The 22,712-nt window shown below is 40.4% G+C and overlaps 3 protein-coding genes across 3 annotated transcripts; 2 read left to right on the top strand and 1 right to left on the bottom strand.

Annotated features, from left to right (window-relative positions):
• Positions 1 to 2,193: 2,193 nt before the first annotated feature.
• Positions 2,194 to 2,952, top strand: LOC135071611 (large ribosomal subunit protein bL21m). The gene is made up of 2 exons (XM_063965371.1): positions 2,194 to 2,348; positions 2,430 to 2,952. The coding sequence occupies exons 1-2, from the start codon at positions 2,291 to 2,293 to the stop codon at positions 2,903 to 2,905; spliced, it is 534 nt and encodes a 177-aa protein (XP_063821441.1). The 5' UTR covers positions 2,194 to 2,290; the 3' UTR covers positions 2,906 to 2,952.
• On the bottom strand, positions 2,945 to 6,046 carry LOC135071609 (regulator of telomere elongation helicase 1 homolog). The gene has a single exon (XM_063965368.1). It carries the CDS (start codon positions 5,960 to 5,962, stop codon positions 3,026 to 3,028), a length of 2,937 nt encoding a protein of 978 aa, XP_063821438.1. The 5' UTR covers positions 5,963 to 6,046; the 3' UTR covers positions 2,945 to 3,025.
• A 1,126-nt stretch (positions 6,047 to 7,172) lies between these two features.
• On the top strand, positions 7,173 to 22,314 carry LOC135071612 (elongator complex protein 2). Its single transcript, XM_063965372.1, has 12 exons — positions 7,173 to 7,411; positions 7,603 to 7,888; positions 8,199 to 8,414; positions 8,743 to 8,952; positions 9,936 to 10,165; positions 11,015 to 11,162; positions 13,235 to 13,429; positions 13,972 to 14,088; positions 14,919 to 15,084; positions 16,417 to 16,681; positions 17,488 to 17,711; positions 21,376 to 22,314. The coding sequence occupies exons 1-12, from the start codon at positions 7,286 to 7,288 to the stop codon at positions 21,518 to 21,520; spliced, it is 2,328 nt and encodes a 775-aa protein (XP_063821442.1). The 5' UTR covers positions 7,173 to 7,285; the 3' UTR covers positions 21,521 to 22,314.
• The last annotated feature ends 398 nt before the right edge of the window (positions 22,315 to 22,712 follow it).

Raw genomic sequence — 22,712 nt, 5'->3', positions numbered from 1 at the left:
ACCACGGGCTGGAAGACGTAGCGTGGGCAGGCCTCCTACTAGGTGGACCGACGATCTGGTGAAGGTCGCGGGAGGGGCCTGGATTAGGTCCATCAATCGCTGTTTATTTTGCCTGCATCCCGCTTTGAGTGATAGGTGTGGTAAGATCGTAAACATTGGCCAACGTTGTAAGTACCTAAGAACTGAATGTTCTCTTCCCCTGTACCATGGTATTACTTATTCTGTGCCTGTACTTCCCCGACGGTGCCCATATTGTACTTTAGTTAGGATGTTGGCAATCCGTCAACTACCTTAGTGAGACTACCAGACTACTCCCTACAATGTTGACCTTATTTTTGATTCGGATACAACCAACCACCTGTCTCTCTCATTTAAAGTCCAATACTGACTCATGTGCCGACGGATTAGCAAGCTGGAGTGGCATGGGCAGGGCACATACTCGTAGTTTGCAGAACTGACGGCCGATGGGGCAGCAAGGTTCTGGAGTGGAGGCCGCGTGCTTACCGGAAAACGCAGCGTGGGACGTCCACCCACAAGGTGGACTCACGACATCATAAAGGTAGCAGGAAGGCGCTGGATGCAAGCCGCTACTAACCGGGCAACATGGAAAGCATTGGGGGGGGCCTATGTTCAGCAATGGACTTCCTATGGCTGAGATGATGATATGACTGACATGTGCAACAACGACAAAGAGACCCAAAAATGTTGGACAGCGGTAGGGAGTAACCCCCCAAGTCTTAACAAATTACCGAACTGCTTTCTTTATTTGCGTCTCAGATAAAGCACTTAATAAAATCATCATTCTATAAACTCTACTTCCAGCAATGAACAGTCCGACGGTAACTTTTTAGCGTAATGATCTCCTTTAACTTGATAAAACTGGCCGGAGCAATATTGAAGTGAGGAAAGTGAAGCATTTCCTCACTTCAATATACTAAGTCCGGTTAAGCCGCCGAAGTTACGATTTGACTGTTTTTAAACTCCCAACCGGCCCTAATCTCCCGATTCGCAAAGTTTGGACGGTTACCTCTTGACATGAAAGAGAAACATACAGTAAGATCACACAACATAAGTTTAAATAACTCGAAGACGTGATGCGACCAACACCGGTGAGTGCGGCAAAACGTGACGCCTCAATTACCCTTGCCACTCTTGCTTTGGGGCGTGGGCGTGTTATTTTTAATTTAAACTTCCACGTTGCATAATCCCAATCCCAACTAATATTATAAATGCGAAAGTAACTCTGTCTGTCTGTCTGTCTGTCTGTCTGTTACGCTTTCCCGCTTAAACCTCGCAACCGATTTTGATGAAATTTGGCATAGAGATAGTTTGAGTCCCGGGAAAGAACATAGGATAGTTTTTATCCCGGTTTTTGAAACAGGGACGCGCGCGATAAAGTTTTTCTGTGACAGACAAAATTCCACGCGGGCGAAGCCGCGGGCGGAAAGCTAGTTTAAAAATAATTTTTTGACGTTTTTTATCTGATCAGTTTTTTTTTATATCCTACTGGATCTACTTCCATTATACAGTTACCTCCTAAGCAGTATTTTAATTACAACTAAAATTCATCTTACTCGCGATTTTCCTCGTCGAAAGATTTATTCGTTGCTTTCACGGAGGACTACACCTAGGTAAAGTGGTAAAGATGAAGTTAGTACCTACCTTGAATGCTTAGCTTTTAGAAGCACTGAATGATTTAATTAAGCCAAGGCTAGACAAATCTAAAACTAAAAAAACCTTGAAACCTTGTATAGCCTTTTTGAAAATATTTTTGCTTATACTTAAACCACACAAAAGTAGGTAGGTATCGACCTTACCTCGCTCTTGGATGTGCTCGAACTAATATCGCACCACCAATGAGCTACTAGGTACCACTTGTTGGTTCCTTTTTTTTGACTCAATAAAATAAACAAGGCTCACATCTCGATTTAACCTAATTTTTACTTTTTCCCGCTGCTTTTTTTAATATTTTTTTTCTTGGCTTTCGCGATTTGCGTAGCCACAACGGTGTGGGAGAAAAGATTAGGAAACGTTTAGGTAATGGTAATGGATCAGGTTGGAGGTGAGAATTTTTTTTGCAGTTAGCATTTATCAAGGTGCTGTTATTTTCAAATTAAATTATTATTTTTTATGGCTATTAATTTATGAACCTAATTTCTAAACGAAACCTATCATGGCTAAACTGTCAATGTCAAATTTTGAGGTTATGTTATTGGGAGTCTGCTGCAGTTGCTGAACTATGAATTTTTATTAAAACTAACATAAAATCCCTTATAATATTGTTTGAACAATGTCTGTAATCAGAGCAGGATTACAGAAAATTACCAATGTTCTCAGAAATGGACCAGGTTTGTGTTTTTCAAGTGTAATCTTATAGTAAGTGGTCACGGACGGAACATTGAGATTAATCAACTGCTTTTTTGTTTCAGGAGGGATTTTGTCTAGATTTATAACTAATATCGCACCAGTTGAAAGCAAATCAGAGGCTGAAACAACAAAAGATGTTATAGCAACATGCAATAAACTGATAGAAGATAAAGCATCACGAAACTTCGCAGTAGTACATCTTTTGGGAAAGCAATGGAGAGTTACTGATGGAGATTTACTAGTGCTTGAAGGATACTGGCCACCTAACATAGGTGACCAAATAAAATTGGAAAAGGTACTGGTTGCTGGAACTAAAGACTTTTCCCTCATTGGCCGACCTCTTGTCCAGCCTGGTTTAGTAAACATCACTGCAACAGTTATCTCCAAGGGCCTATCACACACACGTACACACTTCAAGAAGAAGAGAAGGAAGCAGTTCATGCGCATCAACTTCCAAAGAGCTCAACAGACTATGCTAAGGATTAACTCAGTTGAAATTGCTAGCAAGATCAATGAACCTGCCAATAATGAATTTTAATAATCATATTTGGAAAGTAGATAATAAATAGATTTTAATATTTGAAATTCTTTATTATAATTTGTATGAAACATTAGTAAACCCAATTTATATAATAATTTAAATTCTCTAAAAATTGGGTCAACAGTTAAAATTTACACTATCACAGTATTCTTGAAAAGTACTTTTATGGTCTTCTTTTAAAAATCTCTTCATGCCTTTAAATAAATAAAACATTTTTCTGTTCTGAAAGACATTTTTCAACACTTCTAAAAATATTTCATAATTTCCATCCTTTTTATAAGCTGAAATTGATGTTTGAAATAATTTATACTGGTCAGCCTGTAAAAGTACTTTTATTTCCTTCACAAAGTCTATCAATGATGTTGGGGCCACTTTTTCTGGTGCAGAAATATTTGTAATTTCACCACTTTTCAAATTGTCCTCAAAACCAAAGGGCTTTATCTTCAACTTTTTTCTTTTGGCTATTGAAGCAACATTAGATTCTTCTGCACTCCTCTTATGAATTGTAACCAATGATTGAGAAGAAGCCTGTGATGTATTTTTACTACTATCTAAAGCACTAAAAAGATCCTTTGCTTCTTTTGGTTTGAATTCATTCACATAGGCTGATGCTTGAGCATTCTTGTAAAAATCCATTGAAAAATCAGCATACACCTCATTTGAATTAGGATATTGACTTACTGCCTTCTTAGTGCCTTTGTTGACAATTCTAGTGCTAGTTGTAGGAAAAGATACCCCACCAACATTGTTGGACTCATAGTTTTTATATCCTTTATTGTCTTCATTAGGAAGCAATGGTTTTAGTTTAGGTGAAGGCAAGGTCGCTTCTGCAGTTTTGAAAAACCGACAAATCTCACTTACAGTTTCACCAAACTTGTTTGATACATTAATATGATCTCTCAACCATGCTGACAGTTGACTTTTCAACTTAGGACTGTTAAACCTGCCATCACAAAGTAATATTGCTCCATAATCGTTTTTGTGTCTTATAACTCTTCCAATAGCTTGGTTGACTGCTCTAGTAGCTTCTAGAGAATACCATTCATCTCCAGATAGAAATTCTTTGTTATGAACCCTAAGCTCTTCTAGATACTTCTTTTTAAGTATAATTCTAGGATCTTTCAGAGGTGGGAATGGCAATCCAGTTATAATCACTGCTCTACCATTCATATCAGCAAAATCTAAGCCCTCAGAAACTTTTCCTCTGCAAACTGCCATAAAACAGGCTCCTTTAGTGCTAGGATCACTTATTTTGCCATAGAAATCACTGATGATAGCATTGAATGTATCTTTTCTTTGAGGCTCAACAAAAATGGGCTTGATGTTGTTGATACTAGACCAAATACCTTCAGATTGCCATGCTTCTTGACACTTGGTCATGATTGGATATGAAGGAAAGAAAACTAACAAACCATCCGGCACCACCCGGGTAAAACTTAATATTGTTCTTCCTAAAGATGAAATATATTTTGGATTATCTCTATTCTGGTAATTTGAATTAAGAGGAGTTGTATCAGGGCCTTGGCTGATTATTTTCACACATATCTGATTGCCATTGACTATATGAGGGTTTTCCAGCTGAACACCAATTGGAATTCCTAATTCTGATATTAATGGCTTCAAAGGTGCTAAAGTTCCACTAGTTAAAATAATGCTCCTAACATTTTGATCTAATAGCTGCTTCATTCCAAACCCAGGGCTGAAGCACCAGTAGCTGAGAACCCGCTCAGCTGATTTTGCATTTCCAACCTTAAGTGCACCCCAACTATCAGATTTTTTATTCTTCTTATCTTCAATGTGAACATGGACTTTATAGCACATTTTAACTCTTTCTTTGTATGAATGTGTTGTGCCACTAAATACAACATTTAACAAGTCTACAAACTTTTGCAGACCAACTCCCTTTCTTTGAAATGGTGAGGCACTTGCAGTAGACAAGTATGTAACAAGGTTTCCTAGTAAAGTGATGACAGCCATTTGGTTGTGATCTCTAATCTCAGCTTTAGCTAACAATTCAAATATAAAACCTCCAGGAAAAGTAGTACCTTCACTGCCAACACTTATTTCATCTATAGCCTTTTCTAAAGCAAGCATGATTTCTTTCAAAACACATAAATCTTCACAAGTGAAGTCTTTTGGCTGATTATTATCAACTGTTGAATCCAACTGCTCTTCAGAGTTTTCACTAAAAGATCTCATTACATGTGTTATTTCATCTATACATAATGCTACATCTGTGCTCCTGATTTGTAAAGATGCTGATTCCTCGCACATCTTCTCCACATTATGGGCTTCATCAAGTATTATTATATTGTTAATCAATTCTACTCCATTAGCCTTCCTTGATTTTGGATCTAATAAATAATTGTAGGGCATGAATATAATATCTGCATCTTGTTTCAGTTCTTTAGATAAATAATATGGGCAACATTTTAGTTTCTTACCAACAGTTACTAAATCTTCAATGTCCAGTATTTCATCACCTTTGACAGATCTATCTTCCTTTTTTGAGTCCACATTATTGTAAAAGAAGCATGTCTTGGATTTGACCTTTAATTGACACATGTGTACTTTGTTCATGTTATTAGATTCTTTAGAAACTTCAGGATGTATGCACATTTGGTCCCTTGATCCCAGTACTGTGGCCTTTACATGTCTATAGCTAGATCTTTTCAACTCCTGCATAGCCTGTGTGAGTTGAGAATGAGTTCTGGATGAATATATAATTTTAGGCATACCCCAAGATACATTGTCCTTTGCTTTTCCCGCTCCTGATTTCAGATTATCTCGCAGGGAACCGCTGAAACCACCACCGCTGTGCTCCGTAAAATTTCCTAATTGGGCATTCATTTGCAACTGGGCTTTCTTCACAAGCAGCCATGCTAATGATGAACATAATAAGCTCAAAGTTTTTCCAGTTCCAGTGGGAGATTCCAGTACAGCATGAGTGCTGTTTTGCAGGCTTTCAATCACCCGTTCCATATACGCCTTCTGGACATCGTATGGATCAAATGGAAAACTAACAGGGATACCTGATATCATCACCTCAGGCATTGTGAATATGACTGATGTTTACACTTTACATTGAAAAATTAATTAAAAACACTATTTATTTTTACGAGGCGTAGGTTATTTTATTTTGACACTTCATAAAAGTAGTTTCCCGCTTTATTTCATTGGTACATTCACTAATTTTAATTTTTATGTTTCACTATAGTCTTTTTCACCTAAGATGATCCGTATGACGTTTCGAGTTTGAAAGATTTAGAGATGTCACATAACTAAACCATAGCGATTTATCTATCGATTTTTTTCGAAGAGTTAGTAAAACCTACTTTTAGAGAAATATTTTGTATAGGTGTTATTTAACAAAAAAAACATGTTTTTTTAAATTACAAATATTATTGTAACAATTTTTTATTGATAATATTCAAATTTCATGGTTCGTGTTCAAAAAAACGATTCCTAAAAAGTACTGGTTCTGTTTCTTTAAATTAAAAACTATTAATTTATTTTCAATGCGTTTATTAAAGTCAATAATCGAAAAATATAGTTTATTTTTGTGATGTTTTTAATAACTAAGTATTCACTGCAATCGATTATTGAACCGCGGAAATAATCGATTTTATTATACAAGAAATACCCCAGCACTAAATCTATTCCGTTTCACACATTGCGTACATTAAATAAAAAATATTTTTACATCGTATTTAATTAAAATATAATCAATAGACTCAGATTTTACTATATATTTCAAGACAAGTAGTTAACTTTTTTTTATTATATTGCTAATAAAATACAAATATTTTTTCAAAAATATTCTGCATATGTAGTATGCGTAATATGGATAACCTTGAAGTGTCATACGGATCATCTTACGTGAAAAAGACTATAGTTGACCTTTCCAAAGACCACTATAAATTATTTAAACCAAAACATATTTGAAAATTCATTAAAAAATGAAAAATAATATTTGATTTCAAATAATTTTCCTTATTAATTCAGTAGATATTTGCATACACAAATAATTATTATTGAACGCATCCAAAAATGCAATCTGACTCCGTTCCGTTCCGCGTTCAAGAATTTTTATTTGCATTCATCCGACACTCACTTGAAATTAACAATTAAAAATAATTTTGATATAAATTCATTATTTCTGTTGACTCTATACAAAATTTCGATCATGTTTGGAAAAAAACATTTTCAATAAAATGGAACTCGGAAAACTTGAGATCACAGATCTTGAGTGAGATTAATAATTTTGACGTGTTTTTGACACAAAATACAAATATAACCTCAAAACAGATGTTGAATTGTAAATAAAAATTATTCATAAGCTTTCTTGTTTAAGACAAAGTGAAACTTGCTTAAAACATGGAAGTATCCGTGGAACAAGTTTACACGTCTGTAGCTTGCAACCGCACACCTGAAATAGTAGATTGGAATAGCAATGGGGTTATTTGTTATGGTGCGTCAAATGCTGTTGTTATTTACAATCCGGTAAGCAAAAATACATAATTTTATTACTAATGATACCTAAATAGTTGCCTTACGCTTCTCTTACTTCATAGTGATGCTACTATGTACATACTAGATGTTCCGCTGTATCAAACATAATCCAACCTCTAAATAAATATTCACCATCTGGAATCGAGAACCAGCTGTATTAGTGTATTCTTATCTTTTTACAGGAACTAAGAGGCAAAGATATCTTAGTCCTTAGTCACCACACTTCAAATGTTAACGCTGTTAAGTGGCTAAATAAGCCATACGCAGCATGCACAGAATTCTTATCTTGTTCTGCTGACAAGACTGCTGCAGTATGGACCTTCGAGAAAAGCTGGCAAGTTACTAGTAAACTTGAAGGACACACAGAGGGAGTTACATGTGTGTTTGGGATGTACACAAATGAAAACAATTTAATTATTTATACTGGATCAATTGATTCTACCATAAAAATTTGGGAAAGAATCGATGGTAAGTGAATAAATGTTTCAATATAACAATATTATTCTCTTTCATATCTGACATACAGATACTGTTACGATTTACAAATCAACACATTTTTAAAACTATTTAGAACATAAATTTTAAATAAACTACTTGAAAAAATCGAACTACCTAAGGTGAGAATTGAACTCACAACCTTTCGACTCCTCTTCCAACTGAGCTACTTAAGAATATTCTTAAAAAAATTAAATTACATTTAATGAGTGCTATGAATTTGATGTTGCGTTATTTAACAAATCATAAATAATTTTACTTACTTTTCATTTATTTATTTTAGGTGAAACGTCACTCAAGCAAACCATTAATCTCCACTCTGGTCTATGCCTGACGTTACATGCACATATGCTATCCTCAGTAGAAGAGCCTCTCCTTTTCTGTGCCCTCGACGACCACAAGATACACATCTATGCAAGCGATAATAAAGAATACCACAAAGTACATTCTTTAGTCGGACATGAAGACTGGGTGAGGGGAATGGATGTATTAAATGTTGGTGTGTATCATTTGTGAATACTAATTAATTAATATTTTACTCATTATTGCACTATACACACTGTTTGTTAGCTGTTTTAGTTACATTTTGTAATTCTGTTACTGGTAACCTCATTAATTTGCCATCACTTCACCATATTCAATCTTTTTTTTGTTTCAAACTTATTTCATGATTTTAAGGAATGACTGACATCACTGTTAGATAAATGATATTATAGGATAGCCAATTAAGAACTCAGGAGATTAATCAAAGCCTTTAAGCTTTTCTTTTGCATACTGAAAAAAATACTTATTGGTCCAAAAATTAAATAATACCTACCCTTTTCTAGAGAACAATGCAATACTACTAGCCTCCTGCTCACAAGACACATACATCAGACTGTGGCGGATACAGCCTCACACTGTGCACACACCCACTTCAGAGATTCGCGTGGAAGAGAAACTGTTCCATGCACACAACCAAGACTGGTCTGTGAAACTAGATGCAGTGTTGGCTGGACATGAAGGCTGGGTGTATGGTGTCCAGTGGCATCCATATGGTAAGTTGCCATACATCAATTAACATGAATTTCAAGTTTACTGAGCTTGTTTCAAATTATAACTTACATTCATTAGAAAGAAGTTAAGTTTCCCTGTTTTTGGGTAAAAAAAATAATGAGAGTGGGAGAAATGTAGGGTAGGGAAAGAAAATAAGAATACATTGAAGCCTTCAGAGTGCAACCCTGAATATAGACTTGATGATAAAATCATCACATACCAAAAAGAAAAGATAACTAAATCACACTTCTTACTTTTTTATTTTTCCATTTCTCATGCTGCCAGAATGTGTTTATCAAGGATTCGCAGACTTAAAATGTCAGCGATCAACCATGACAATTAGAGGTAACAAAATACTGGATGATACACAATATTGCACAGCAAATTGCGTCAAACACTATATGGAAATGTGCAATATTGAGTATACTGTAGCTAGAATATTGATAACATTTTCCACTACATTTAATTACTTAATTTACGTACGATATACAGTGACGTTACTGAGCAATATTGGCGAACAATCATGCTTATTTGCAAAGTTAAAGATTAATCTACTTAAAGAAGCTGTTACATAATTTCTTGCGCGATTTTTTGCGTAACTTTGACACAAACATCTAACTTAGGTCTGAAATGCTAGAGAAAAATTGATAACCACTCTCAACCATATACACAATTCATTTTCTAGTTATAGAATTTTAAAATTGGATATAGAATAGAATAGTTATGAAATTATTTATTGACGGGATTGCTACCATGTAACTTAATTTTGAGTTGCCTGCCCATAACATCTCACCCGCAAGTCCCTTCAGTTACTCCGTGACCATGGCGCTTGCAACAGTGCCTAAATATCGGAAACTCAAAATTAAGGTACATGGAAGCAATCCCGTCAATAATAATAATTTAGTTAGTGACCATGAAAGTTTAAAACAATATAGAATAGTTTTGATATCAATCATCACTTCAACTCATTATTTTCCCTCTGCAGATTTCTACAAAAAGGTGCCAGTGTATCGGCTGCTATCCTCCTCTCTAGACAAGACGCTGATCGTGTGGGAACCAGAAGAGGAGGGCGGGGGCGTGTGGGTGGAGCGCGTGAGAGTAGGGGAGGTTGGGGGGAACGCGCTCGGCTTCTACGGCAGCCGGTTCGGACCTAAAGGGGATAGTTTCTTGGGTCATGGATATAATGGATCGTTTCACATCTGGTCGTCAAACAAGGTATGCTATGGTGTTTGTCTATATTTTAACATAGTTTGAAAGTACTGGTCTCCAGTTAATGGTATAATTTTAATTTTCACCGCAAAATTACAACACTCTCAAAGAAGAAAGTGGCGTAAATATATTTTGCGTACCTTAATATATTTTTTCAACCGACTTCAAAAAAGGTGGAGGTTCTCAATTCGACCCGTATGTTTTTTTTTTTTTTTTTTTTCTATGTTTGTTACGCGATAACTCCGCCAATTATGAACCGATTTGAAAAAATCTTTTTTCGGCGTATAGGTAATACTTCAAGGGTGGTCCCATTTAAATTTAATAATAGAAAAAACAACCCCCAAGGGTGGAAAATTGGGGATGAACTTTTTTATACGCAATATCTCCGCCGATTATAAATCAATTTGAACGATTCTTTTTTTGTTGAATAGGTATTATCAAAAGGGTGGTTTCATGCGAATTTGAAGAAAATATTTCACCCCCAAGGGTGGAAAATTGGGGATGAACTTTTTTATACGCAATTTTTTTAATTTTTAGTTTTTTTTTGTGTTCACGCATTTGAAGTCGGTTTTATTTTTTTTAAAAGTTAATTATTACAAGACAAATTGATGCTGGCAGATAGTGGTGACTGAGTTTGTTGCGGCGCTTCTTCTCAGCACTTGCCAAATGTTGGTCTCGAAGCGCTGGTAGGGTATAAAGATTATGAAACATGTAGAGGCTCCTTAAGAGCAAAATATTAGACGATTTGTAAAAACTATAAGTCTAAACAAATAAAGAAATTTTGACATTGACTTTGACTGACACATCAGATAAAACCTTGCACAAAATAATGTAATCGTTATCGTTCTTTTCCAGGAGTCAGGAGCATGGGAATCCCAGGTGGTATGTGGAGGCCACTTCGGCTGCGTGGAGGACGTGAAGTGGGAGCCGACATTAGGCCGCTACCTCATCAGCGTGTCCGCCGACCAGACCGCGCGCCTGCACGCGCCGTGGAAGCGAGAGGGTGAGCTTAGAATGAGACAGAGCTAGCTAGCCTGTGACTCCGGCTCATAAAAGTCACAGGTGGTGTCGGTGGCCACTTTGGTTGCGTGGAGGACGTGAAGTGGGAGCCGACATTAGGCCGCTACCTCATCAGCGTGTCCGCCGACCAGACTGCACGCTTGCACGCGCCGTGGAAGCGAGAGGGTGAGCTTAGAGTGAGACGGAGCTAGCTAGCTGGTGACTGTCGCATGGGAGTCACAGGTGGTGTCGGTAGCCACTGCTGCGTGGAGGACGTGAAGTGGGAGCCGACATTAGGCCGCTACCTCATCAGCGTGTCCGCCGACCAGACCGCGCGCCTGCACGCGCCGTGGAAGCGAGAGGGTGAGCTTAGAATGAGACAGAGCTAGCTAGCCTGTGACTCCGGCTCATAAGAGTCACAGGTGGGGTCGGTAGCCACTTCGGCTGCGTGGAGGACGTGAAGTGGGAGCCGACATTAGGCCGCTACCTCATCAGCGTGTCCGCCGACCAGACCGCGCGCCTGCACGCGCCGTGGAAGCGAGAGGGTGAGCTTAGAATGAGACAGAGCTAGCTAGCCTGTGACTCCGGCTCATAAGAGTCACAGGTGGGGTCGGTAGCCACTTCGGCTGCGTGGAGGACGTGAAGTGGGAGCCGACATTAGGCCGCTACCTCATCAGCGTGTCCGCCGACCAGACCGCGCGCCTGCACGCGCCGTGGAAGCGAGAGGGTGAGCTTAGAATGAGACAGAGCTAGCTAGCCTGTGACTCCGGCTCATAAGAGTCACAGGTGGGGTCGGTAGCCACTTCGGCTGCGTGGAGGACGTGAAGTGGGAGCCGACATTAGGCCGCTACCTCATCAGCGTGTCCGCCGACCAGACCGCGCGCCTGCACGCGCCGTGGAAGCGAGAGGGTAAGGTTAGAATGGGACAGACCTAGTTAGCGTGACCAATGACAGGACGCGCGTCCTATGTGCCCTCAGTGATCGGTTTGACTGAAGCTTGACTCGGGCGCATGGGAGTCGCAAGTGTGTATCTTTGCGGCTGCCTGTTGGACGAGTCCGATAAAACCGCACACCTGCCGTTCTTTCAAATTTAGTCTATCTGAAACGGACACCGTTGGGATATTGTCAGCTTGAAAATCATTGATAGTGTTTTAAACCCTCCATTTGAGCTAAATGTACTTTTACTAGAAATGGGTTCACCATAATATTCCAGCGGACGACGGATATCGAATTACCGATCCTTCTATCGGGTTAGGTATTATCTGGCCCACCGGAAATCTGGTCCGCGGACCAGTTAAATATCAGCAGTCTGACACTGACACCATTTAATTAGGCTATTGTAATATTCTCTAAATGGATGGCTGGATTTTACCTGCCTAGCTCGCACTTATTGCGTGTCATGTAAACTATAAATTACTGTATTTTATTGAAAAAGAGGCTGACAAAGTTTCTTCCGCCACTTCTTCTCAGCACCAGCCCATATGTTGTCCCGAAGTGGTGGTAGGGCAAGCTATGTATATGTTACGGTTAATGTGATAAATTGAAAATTATTAATAATAACCGGTTATTATGAATAATTACCGACAGTCGCTGTAAAAGTGATAAATTAATCACATTTAACAGTGATTATTTAATAATTCAACCTTAGTACTAACAAATTTCATAAAAGAGAACAACATCTTGTGTACGTGCTCGTGTACAGCCAAACTTTTGGACGTTTTGATATCATATATTAATATAATTTGGCATAATGAGTTTGGAATGTTTCTTGCATAATATTACTTTTCCATGATGCCTATAACATAATGTTTTGATTTAAAGTGAAAAATAGGTTAAGGTGCGGCGGGGGTGGCCCTTGGGCCACCCCTAAGCCGCCTATTTAGTTTTATACACACATAAATGACCTCATATTAATCACATTTACCAAATCATGCGGTAATTATTCATAATAACCGGCGATTATTCATAATTTTCACATTTATCACTTTGACCGTAACATATACATATTTGGGACGTGTACATAAGTGCCTATGTACTGAATAAAATATTTGAATTAAAGTTCAAACACCTTTTCAGACCTCGCACCAGAATGGCACGAGATCGCGCGTCCTCAAGTCCACGGCTACGACCTGGCGGCTGTGGCTCCCGTCAGCAGCACGACCTTCGCCTCCGCTGCTGAAGAGAAAGTTATTCGGGTCTTCAAGGCGCCGCAGAACTTCCTGCTCAACTTCAAGAGCCTGGTCGGGGAGGACCTGGTGGAAGGCAACGAAGGTAAGCAGACCACGCGCTTAGTTGGCATAAGTCCACGGCTATGGCATGTAGGCCTAGGACGCGTGCCGTGATAAGCTTTTATCGTGTCATTTTATCGATTTACGCGACATCATTAATGTCTAAAATCATCGATAAGATTTTATCAGTATCGATGTGCATCGTAGCCCGGCTGGTAGCAGTATTGTCATTCGAGTCCGCCACCGAGTAGATTTTTTTATGCGAAAAAATATGTAAATGGTACACAGTTTCTTAGGTAAAGCCTCTCGCACTCGCACACTCACTGCGGGCGCCCGTCGCACAGTCGCGACAGCAATATAATTACGCGCGAGCGATAAGGATGGGTAGCTTGGGGTCATTGGACAAAATTCTACGTGCTCACGGACCAGGCTTTAGTGGTAATTTGTGGGTTATTGTTTCACATGATTATATCATACAAAACGTATGTTTTCCGGATAAAAATAACAAAGTAAATTGTGCCGGTATGCAAATATGAAAATATTTTTAAGCTGTATACAGAAACTTGATTTTGCAACGTATTGCAGGCGCGGCCCCCGAGGGAGCGACGCAGCCGTCGCTAGGGCTGTCCAACAAGGCCGTGTTCAGCGACGAGGAGCCCGCGGGCGACGAAGACAGACACTTCACGCCCGTCACACTCACTAGTAAGTTCACTTACAGCCTACAGTCTTTCATTTACTTAGACAACAAGAATTTTTTTATTTAATTTAATCCAATTCAATTCATTCCATTTAATTTATATCAATTCAATTTAATTTATATCAATTCAATTTAATTTTATATCAATTCAATTTTATTTATATCAACTCAATTTAATTTATATCTGATAATACAATTTAAATTAATATAATTTTTAATATAGAATTTTGGTTAGATTATTATTTCTCTTGTAGAAATTGTTTAATCTATTAGTATTTTAAAATGTTCTCGCCTTTGCTAGCTATACTTGCTCAAATCCGTGGTGGTGGGGGCCCGGTGACCTGTAACACAGGTATTCATTTACCTAGCTCAGGCTCCGGTCTCACACACTCATTAATGAGTTTTCTTTAATGTATTGTATCCTGTATTTAATGTGTTATCTTCAAACCGCTTTCACATTAGGACGTCAGAAGCAAGCAAGGTAGTGGCGTTTTATAGCATGAAACCATCGATAGCGCGTCTGTCACTCCGCGTGACTGACGCGTCTGTCGCACTTCCAAAGTCGCCTAAGGCCCAGAACACGGCGAAACGCAATTGCAACGAAACTGCAACTTCTAGTTACTTTTGAGTTGCACCTAAGTTTCTGCCATAGATTCCGTTGAGAGACCACACATGACGCGACCAGTTTGAAACCGGTTTGAAATTGCGTTTCACCGTGTGTTGTGGGTCTAAAATCTAAATGTGAAAGCGCTCTATCGTTATCAAGTATCACATATTATACTCATTGTGCTTCTTATGGTACAGTTTAAATGTAATTTACTTCTTTACTTCGCAGAGCCGCCAACGGAAGAGACGTTGATGCAAAACACGCTATGGCCCGAAGTCCAAAAGCTATACGGGCACGGCTACGAAGTGTTCGCGCTCGAGGCCAGCGCCGACGGCCGCCTGCTGGCCTCGGCCTGCAAGGCCACCACCAAGGAACACGCCTCCGTGCTCATCTGGTAAGACCGGAGTCCGAGAGGCCACTGAGGCCCGAAGTCAAAAGCTATACGGGCACGGCTACGAGGTGTTCGCGCTCGAGGCCAGCGCCGACGGCCGCCTGCTGGCCTCGGCCTGCAAGACCACCACCAAGGAGCACGCCTCCGTGCTCATCTGGTAAGACCGGAGTCCGAGAGGCCACTGAGGCCCGAAGTCAAAAGCTATACGGGCACGGCTACGAGGTGTTCGCGCTCGAGGCCAGCGCCGACGGCCGCCTGCTGGCCTCGGCCTGCAAGGCTACCACCAAGGAGCACGCCTCCGTGCTCATCTGGTAAGACCGGAGTCCGAGAGGCCACTGAGGCCAGAAGTCCAGAAGCTATATGGGCACGGCTACGAGGTGTTCGCGTGAGAAGCCAGCGCGGACGGCCGCCTGCTGGCCTCGGCCTGCAAGGCCACCACCAAGGAGCACGCCTCCGTGCTCATCTGGTAAGACCGGAGTCCGAGAGGCCACTGAGGCCCGAAGTTCAGAAGCTATACGGGCACGGCTACGAGGTGTTCGCGCTAGAAGCCAGCGCCGACGGCCGCCTGCTGGCCTCGGCCTGCAAGGCCACCACCAAGGAGCACGCCTCCGTGCTCATCTGGTAAGCATTCAACACATACTGATGTATAAAGCCTGGTCCGTGAGCACGTAGAATTTTGTCCAATGACCCCTAGCTACCCATCCTTATCGCTCGCGCGTAATTATATTGCTGTCGCGACTGTGCGACGCGCGCCCGCAGTGAGTGTGCGAGCGCGAAGGACCAGGCTTTAGAACGTTTCATCCACGAAGACGCGCCCCACCATTCTTCTGCTAATGTTTGAGTGTTATCGGTACACGCTAAATCATCCATGAGTGCACACGCACTCTACAATAATGACGCTCGGATTGCTCGGATCAAACTCCCCGCACACCGCGCTTCTCTCGACCGAAAATTGGTGGGGCGCGTCTTCGTGGATGAAACGAAGTATATGCAGATTAGCAAGCTGAAATGGCAATAGACAAGGCAAACAGCACGCAGAACTGACGGCCGATGGAGTAGCAAGGTACTGGAATGGAGGCTATGTATCGGCAAGCGCTGCGTTCCACAAGGTAGGCAAATTATCTTATACAGGTTGCAAGATTGGAAGCCGGCCGCTGCTAAACAGCTAATCTGAAAATCCCCAACGCCACGTGACTCAGATGTGATTGTCCAGTGCCTATTTTTCGAATATTTCTATTCTTATCTTACTTGCGTCGTTCAGAATACCACATATTTTGTTGTGTAAGTCCAGATTAGTATTGTAGACACACATAACCAATTTTTACTTGTCACCAGGGACACATCAAACTGGCAGAAGCTCCAAGTGCTCGTCTCCCATCAACTCACAGTGACCCAACTTGCCTTCTCGCCGGACAGCCAACGACTTCTCTCAGTATCGCGCGACCGAAGGTGGACCCTGTACGAGCGGTCGAAAGACACAAATTTGTTTGGCATCGCCGCCGGCACAGACAAAACCAACGGAATACACTCTAGAATCATTTGGTGCTGTGCGTGGGGACATGATAGTGAAGTGTTCGCGACCGGATCGAGGGAAGGAAAGGTAAGTTTTTTTCTAAAATGCTAGTGTTTATTTTTTTTTTGTGCCAATGTGTGTGTGTTTTTTTTTCATTCAGTAGCAGGCAAACGTAAACTACTGGCTTGAATTCGAGATTACACTGCAAAGATTTTTTTTCAATCCTGTACTCCTTTTACTTAATTGCAATGTATGAGTTGCATTGATTAGAAAAAGACGGATACAGTCGATATAACGGTACCGTCTTGCGAAATCGTTCTAGCGTTATAGCGTTCTAAATCTCGTTTAACCAGCTGTGTCAAAAGTGCTTGATTTGAGCGTCAAAAAGCAAAAAGATTTTCGTATAACAAACGCTTTAACTTGACTTACTGCCTTACTAGAAGAAACCCACTCAGTGGTGAGTATGGCGAACCAAAAAATTTGTAGGTAGTCAATAGTTCTATAAATGATTTTTCATTTATAGTGAGCCTATGGTCAAAAATTGTTTATTGCGCATGGATGTGGTGGAAAAGGTTATACAATATTGAATTACATAGACACATTGCCATGTAACATAATACATATACGGCAATTTATATGTATGATTGTTCTTATAATTATTTACATTATCTATTGTGCTGGTTGTAAAATTAATTAAACATGTATATTATGCAAAATACACAAGAGACGTATAAATATGTTTATTCACATCATTAATGAATATTTATGTATTATGTAGTTAATTTTCTAGTTTGGGTCTATTCTATAGTTAGAACAGTTAATGTAGTTAGTCAATTTATTCATTTTCCTCTCACCTGTAACCCATTATCTCATCCATCAATGACCGATTTCAGATATGCGTCTGGTCGAAGATAGAAGCGGCTCAGAAGTCGTCCCTAAACGACTACGCGTTATACAACCAACACCGGGAGCCGAACCAGGCGGTGACGGCGCTGGCATTCGCTCCACTGATCCTACGGGAATGCCGAGTGCTCGCAGCGGGACTTGAATCAGGAGTTGTCAAGCTGTACAGCTTTGCGGAGCTGGAATGGACGCCGCTTTATGAAATGAATAACAAGTGAGTAGCTTTGAATACGCCACGGGTCCCTCGAATCTTATTCAATAATACTTTTTGTACAACATATTTTCATAATATTATGGCCTTTGGTTGTAGTGGTTCAGAACGGACTACTATGCCGTTTCTGTAAAAGGCTTGAAAACGCTGTCATTATAACAAATACTGGGCCAAACCTAGGGCATGCATTATTCGTTCGATATTGGTATTCGAATATTTCGAATACTAAAATTTATGGTATTCGAATACTTCGAATAAAACGATTTTTTCGAATACTGCTATTTTCAATATAATGTAAATTAAAAGAAACACTTTTTTGTCTATAATAATTTTAATAAGGATCAATTTGCTTAATACAATCATCTAACTTCAATAAATACTTAAAAAAAAAGTTGCTATTGAAGGTATTCGAAAAAAATACTGTTCAAACGAATGAAGCCCCACATCGGTGATCTGATACCTGAACACCAATTTGGTTTCCGGGAAAGACACTCCACAACTGAAAGGTCCACAGAACCATGAACATCGTCTCAGAAGCACTAGAAAAGAAACGATACTGCTCAGCTGCGTTCTTGGACATAAGTCAAGCCTTCAACAAGGTCTGGCATAAAGGGCTCTTGTACAAACTGAAACAGAACCTCCCATGCCCGTTCTACGAAATACTTGAGTCGTATTTGAAAGACAGATGATTTGAAGTCAGATCTGGAGACTCTTGTTCTGCCCTATGCAACATAACGTCCGGTATACCCCAGGTTAGTGTCTTGGGGCCCGTGCTATACCTATTGTTAACCGCAGACCTGCCAACAACTGCAAATACATTCACAGGAACCTTTGCTGATGACAATGTAACAATGGCAACACACGACGATCCAGTCACGGCCTCACTCTATCTCCAGGAAAGCCTGACGGAAATGGAGAAATGGTACCATTCATGGCGTATTAAAGCGAACGGAGAAAAATCTGTGCATGTTCATGTAACCTTCACTCTCAGAAGAAACTCCTGCCAACCGGTTACACTTAACTTAATGGTATCCAAATACCTCAGGCTGAGCCGCTGAGGACGTTAGGTATCTCGGCTTGCACTTGGACCACAGTCTAACCTGGAGAAAGCGTATTAAGGACAAAGAGGAAGCACCTAGATGCCAAACTAAGAAACATGATGTGGCTTGTCGGAGTCCAGTCACAGCTGAACACTAGTAGCAAAATGATGGTCTACAAAACTATCCTTAAACCTATCTGGACCTACGGGATACAGCTGTGGGGAACAGCTGCCAACTCCAATCTCGACATAATCGAGCGTTTCCAGACAAAAGCCATACGTTTGATTTACCAAATCCCGTGACTGCAAAGAGCTAGTGTCAGGAGTCTCCTTAGTAGATTCCAGGACAGTTGAGAAACCATGACCACTGAGGGCAACTGAGTCACTGGGCTCCTGTTGATTTACTACGAATAAAAAATCTCATTACAACAGGAGATAACTACACCATAACACTAGCACCATCGGAAACCATACGCATGGCACTTTAACCTTTTTCGCGAATATTGGTTGGCACTTGAAGAGATATCTGCGATTTCGCGCACTTGTCCATTCATCTAACCTTACCTCTAACTTCTTGCTTGCAATTTTAATAGTTTTAAGTTTTATTAAGTAGTTTGCGGTCAGATATTTTTACAAGTTTTTAATAGGAAAGGCGTATTCGTATTAGAGATGAAACGGATATCCGGCAACTATCCGGTAGGCCGGATATCCGGCCCTAATTTACTATCCGGCCGGATACCGGATAGTAACTCACTATCCGGCCGGATACCGGATATTTAAAAAAAACGTCAATTTCCTATTAATAAAATGAAATACATTAATCTTTGAGGTAAATATTAATAAAATGGCTTACAATAATGACGGCTTTTATTTAAAGTCCAAAAAGTTACAAAAAAGCCATATTAAGGCCTTTCAAAACTAATTTATTTTTCTGGGCTATTCACTCTAATGACGAATTACCTACATAGATAAATAGTAAATATCTGTTAATGTCGAAATATTGCCAAATAAAATAGGCGATTTTTTTTTCACTGATGGTCTGATGACATCATGCAACTACACTGGTCATCACAAAGATCGACCCTCCCGCGACAAGCACTTTCAAACGTATGCATCCCCACTTCCCACCAATATTGGCACCATTTAAGAGGCGGTCGCGGCGAGACTGGACGCAGACAGTGCTATTATGCAACACTGGACTCGCGTCCATCTCGTCAAAGACACTAAAATTAATTATAATAATTTTAATAATAATAATGTCTTTAATAATAATAATTAATAATAATTTCTATTATTTAATTAATTAATACTAACATAGTTTTAAGCTTACATTGTTACTAACACTATATGGACCCTGGTTCGAAATAAACATATTTTATTTTTTTTATTTTTTTTAAAAGCCTAGTTCTAAACTTCCTTTCATTAAAGGAAAGGTTTTTACCCCAAAAATGTGTCTGTAGAAGAATCCAGAGTCACTTCTTCAAAAAATAGGTAGTTACGCTTGAGCCGACTTTTATGGCTATAAAACTGTTAAGTTGGGATTAATCGCTATCCATCTGTTAAAGAGGACACGTGAGATCATTCTTTGGTTTTATAACCATAAAAATGGGTCTATTGATCCCAGAAGTGAGCCCAGTGAGGTTTTTTTTCAAGTCACATTTATTGTATATCGCGTTTATGTTAATCGTTTATTAAGAAATTAAATGTGTTTTTCTTTAAGGATATTTATTGGGCTTTCAAATAACACCAATATTGTTGGGGCACCATGACTGTGTCAGTAGAAACGAGTTTTACTGTAAAACGTAGGTGGGCCGATTTTTGTGATGACCAGTAGGTATAGTTAAATTTTCGCTATTCAATCACACACTCACGATTGCAGCCGAAATTGAATTGATCTGCCCCCTAGACAAGTGGCAAAATCTGACATTCTATTCGGACGGATTCGATTTTCCAAAAGTGTGACTAGTCTATTCTACTAATAGAACCACTGATCGCGTTCGAAGCACCTGTGCGGCACTATACTCGTCACGACATGCAACGAGACAATGGGCCAACTATCCGGCCGCCGGATATCCGGCTATCCGGCCTAGCAGCTGGCCGGATATCCGGTATCCGGTATCCGGCCAAACAACTATCCGTTTCATCTCTAATTCGTATTGTTCGAAAAGACCGAATAATTATATAGATGCTATTCGAATAATAAATGTGGCGAATATCCGAATAATACGGATATCCGGATATCCGAATTGCATGCCCTAGCCAAACCTCAACCATTATTTCACAGGCAGAACTCATAACAGAATACGTGCTGCTGAGGGGCGGGTCTTCAGTGTGCTTACCATGAGTTTACGTAGGTGTGCTGCATAAAAAATGCAAACTCATGGTAAGCACCCACATTTTATTTTTTCTATGCTGAATAAAGTGTTCTTATTCTTATACACATGTGTATACGACTCTGTTACGTGATATTGCTGTCGCGATCGCACACTCACTGCGGCCGCCCGACGCACAGTCGCGACAGCAATATAATTACGCGCGAGCGATAAGGATGGGTAGCTTGGGGTCATTGGACGAAATTCTACGTCCTCGGCGACCGAACTATAGCTTAACACAATGTGTTATTTCCAGCGCGGCGCACCACCTGACCGTGAGGCGACTGGCCTTCTGCCCGCGCGTGCAGTGCGCGTGGGGCGAGCGCGGCGTGCTGCTCGCAAGTGCCGGCGCGGACCGACTCGTGCGCATACACGACGTGCTTATATCGCGTTGTTACTAGCTGAATAAAACAACTTCTAAAGTCAAAGTCAAAGTCAAAATTTCTTTATTTGTTTGGACTAATAAATAGTTCTTACAAATCGTCATTTTGCTCTTAAGGAGCCTCTACATGTCTCATAATCTTTTTACCCTACCAGCGCTTCGAGACCAACATTTGGCAAGTGCTGAGAAGAAGCGCCGCAACAAACTCAGTCACCACTGTCTGCCGGTTAATATAAATAAATAGAAATAGTAGTAGTCGGTACATCGATTCAGGAGCAGTTCACTGAATTTACCATGTATTCTTGTATGGTGTATCTTATAAGAATGGGTATACAAGATTGCGTGGTATATTAAACAAGGTAGTGACGTGCTAATATCTATTCTGACCGAACACGCGGTTTTATTGCTTTTTAATATCACATTCGTCTCTCTCTAGATTGTAGCGCCCGCGTGCTATCATTACCTAACTTTGCGACCTCTAGTAATTAGAGGGGGCGCTAGGACCGTGCGCTCTTATGCGTATACACGACGTGCTTATATCGCGTTGTTACTAGCTAAATAAAACAACTTCTGAACGAACACGCGGTTTTATTGCTGTTACAAAACAAAAGATATTGACACTACAAGCTTTATATGAACGCGTGGGGCGAGCGCGGCGTCCTTCTCGCGAGTAAGCGAGACTCGTGCGCATACACGACGTGCTTATATCGCGTTGTTACTAGCTGAATAAAACAACTTCTGAACGAACACGCGGTTTCATTGCTTTCACAAAACAAAAGATATTGACACTACAAGCTTTATATGAACGCGTGCGGCGAGCACGGCGTCCTTCTCGCGAGTGCGGAAGACTCGTGCGCATAAACGACGTGCTTATATCGCGTTATTACTAGCTAAATGAAACAACTTCTGAACGAACACGCGGTTTCATTGCTTTCACAAAACAAAATATATTGACACTACAAGCTTTATATGAACGCGTGCAGTGCGCGTGTGGCGAGCGCGGCGTGCTGCTGGCAAGTGCCGGCGCGGACCGACTCGTGCGCATACACGACGTGCTTATATCGCGCTGTTACTAGCTAAATTAAACAACTTCCGACTAAAACACGAGGTTTTATTGCTTTTGCTGACTCGTTGTTGAGGTTCTTGGGTTATCAACTCGGATACCTAAGGACCTGTTGGTATGTGGTACCGATGGAGACGGTGTTGCGTTA

The sequence above is a fragment of the Ostrinia nubilalis genome, chromosome 5 (assembly GCF_963855985.1).
Source record: "Ostrinia nubilalis chromosome 5, ilOstNubi1.1, whole genome shotgun sequence".
Classification (NCBI taxonomy): Eukaryota; Metazoa; Arthropoda; class Insecta; order Lepidoptera; family Crambidae; genus Ostrinia; species Ostrinia nubilalis.
This window is presented reverse-complemented; position numbering and strand designations above follow the sequence as displayed.

Bases quoted from the DNA above. Each gene is read 5' to 3' on its own strand.
- LOC135071612 (XM_063965372.1), top strand. From the start codon at position 7,286: ATGGAAGTATCCGTGGAACAAGTTTACACGTCTGTAGCTTGCAACCGC. The intron at 13,430-13,971 runs GTAAGCAGACCA...AACGTATTGCAG, and splicing joins CCTGGTGGAAGGCAACGAAG to GCGCGGCCCCCGAGGGAGCG. The intron at 16,682-17,487 runs GTAAGTTTTTTT...GACCGATTTCAG, and splicing joins CCGGATCGAGGGAAGGAAAG to ATATGCGTCTGGTCGAAGAT.
- LOC135071609 (XM_063965368.1), bottom strand. From the start codon at position 5,962: ATGCCTGAGGTGATGATATCAGGTATCCCTGTTAGTTTTCCATTTGAT.
- LOC135071611 (XM_063965371.1), top strand. From the start codon at position 2,291: ATGTCTGTAATCAGAGCAGGATTACAGAAAATTACCAATGTTCTCAGA. The intron at 2,349-2,429 runs GTTTGTGTTTTT...TTTTTGTTTCAG, and splicing joins TGTTCTCAGAAATGGACCAG to GAGGGATTTTGTCTAGATTT.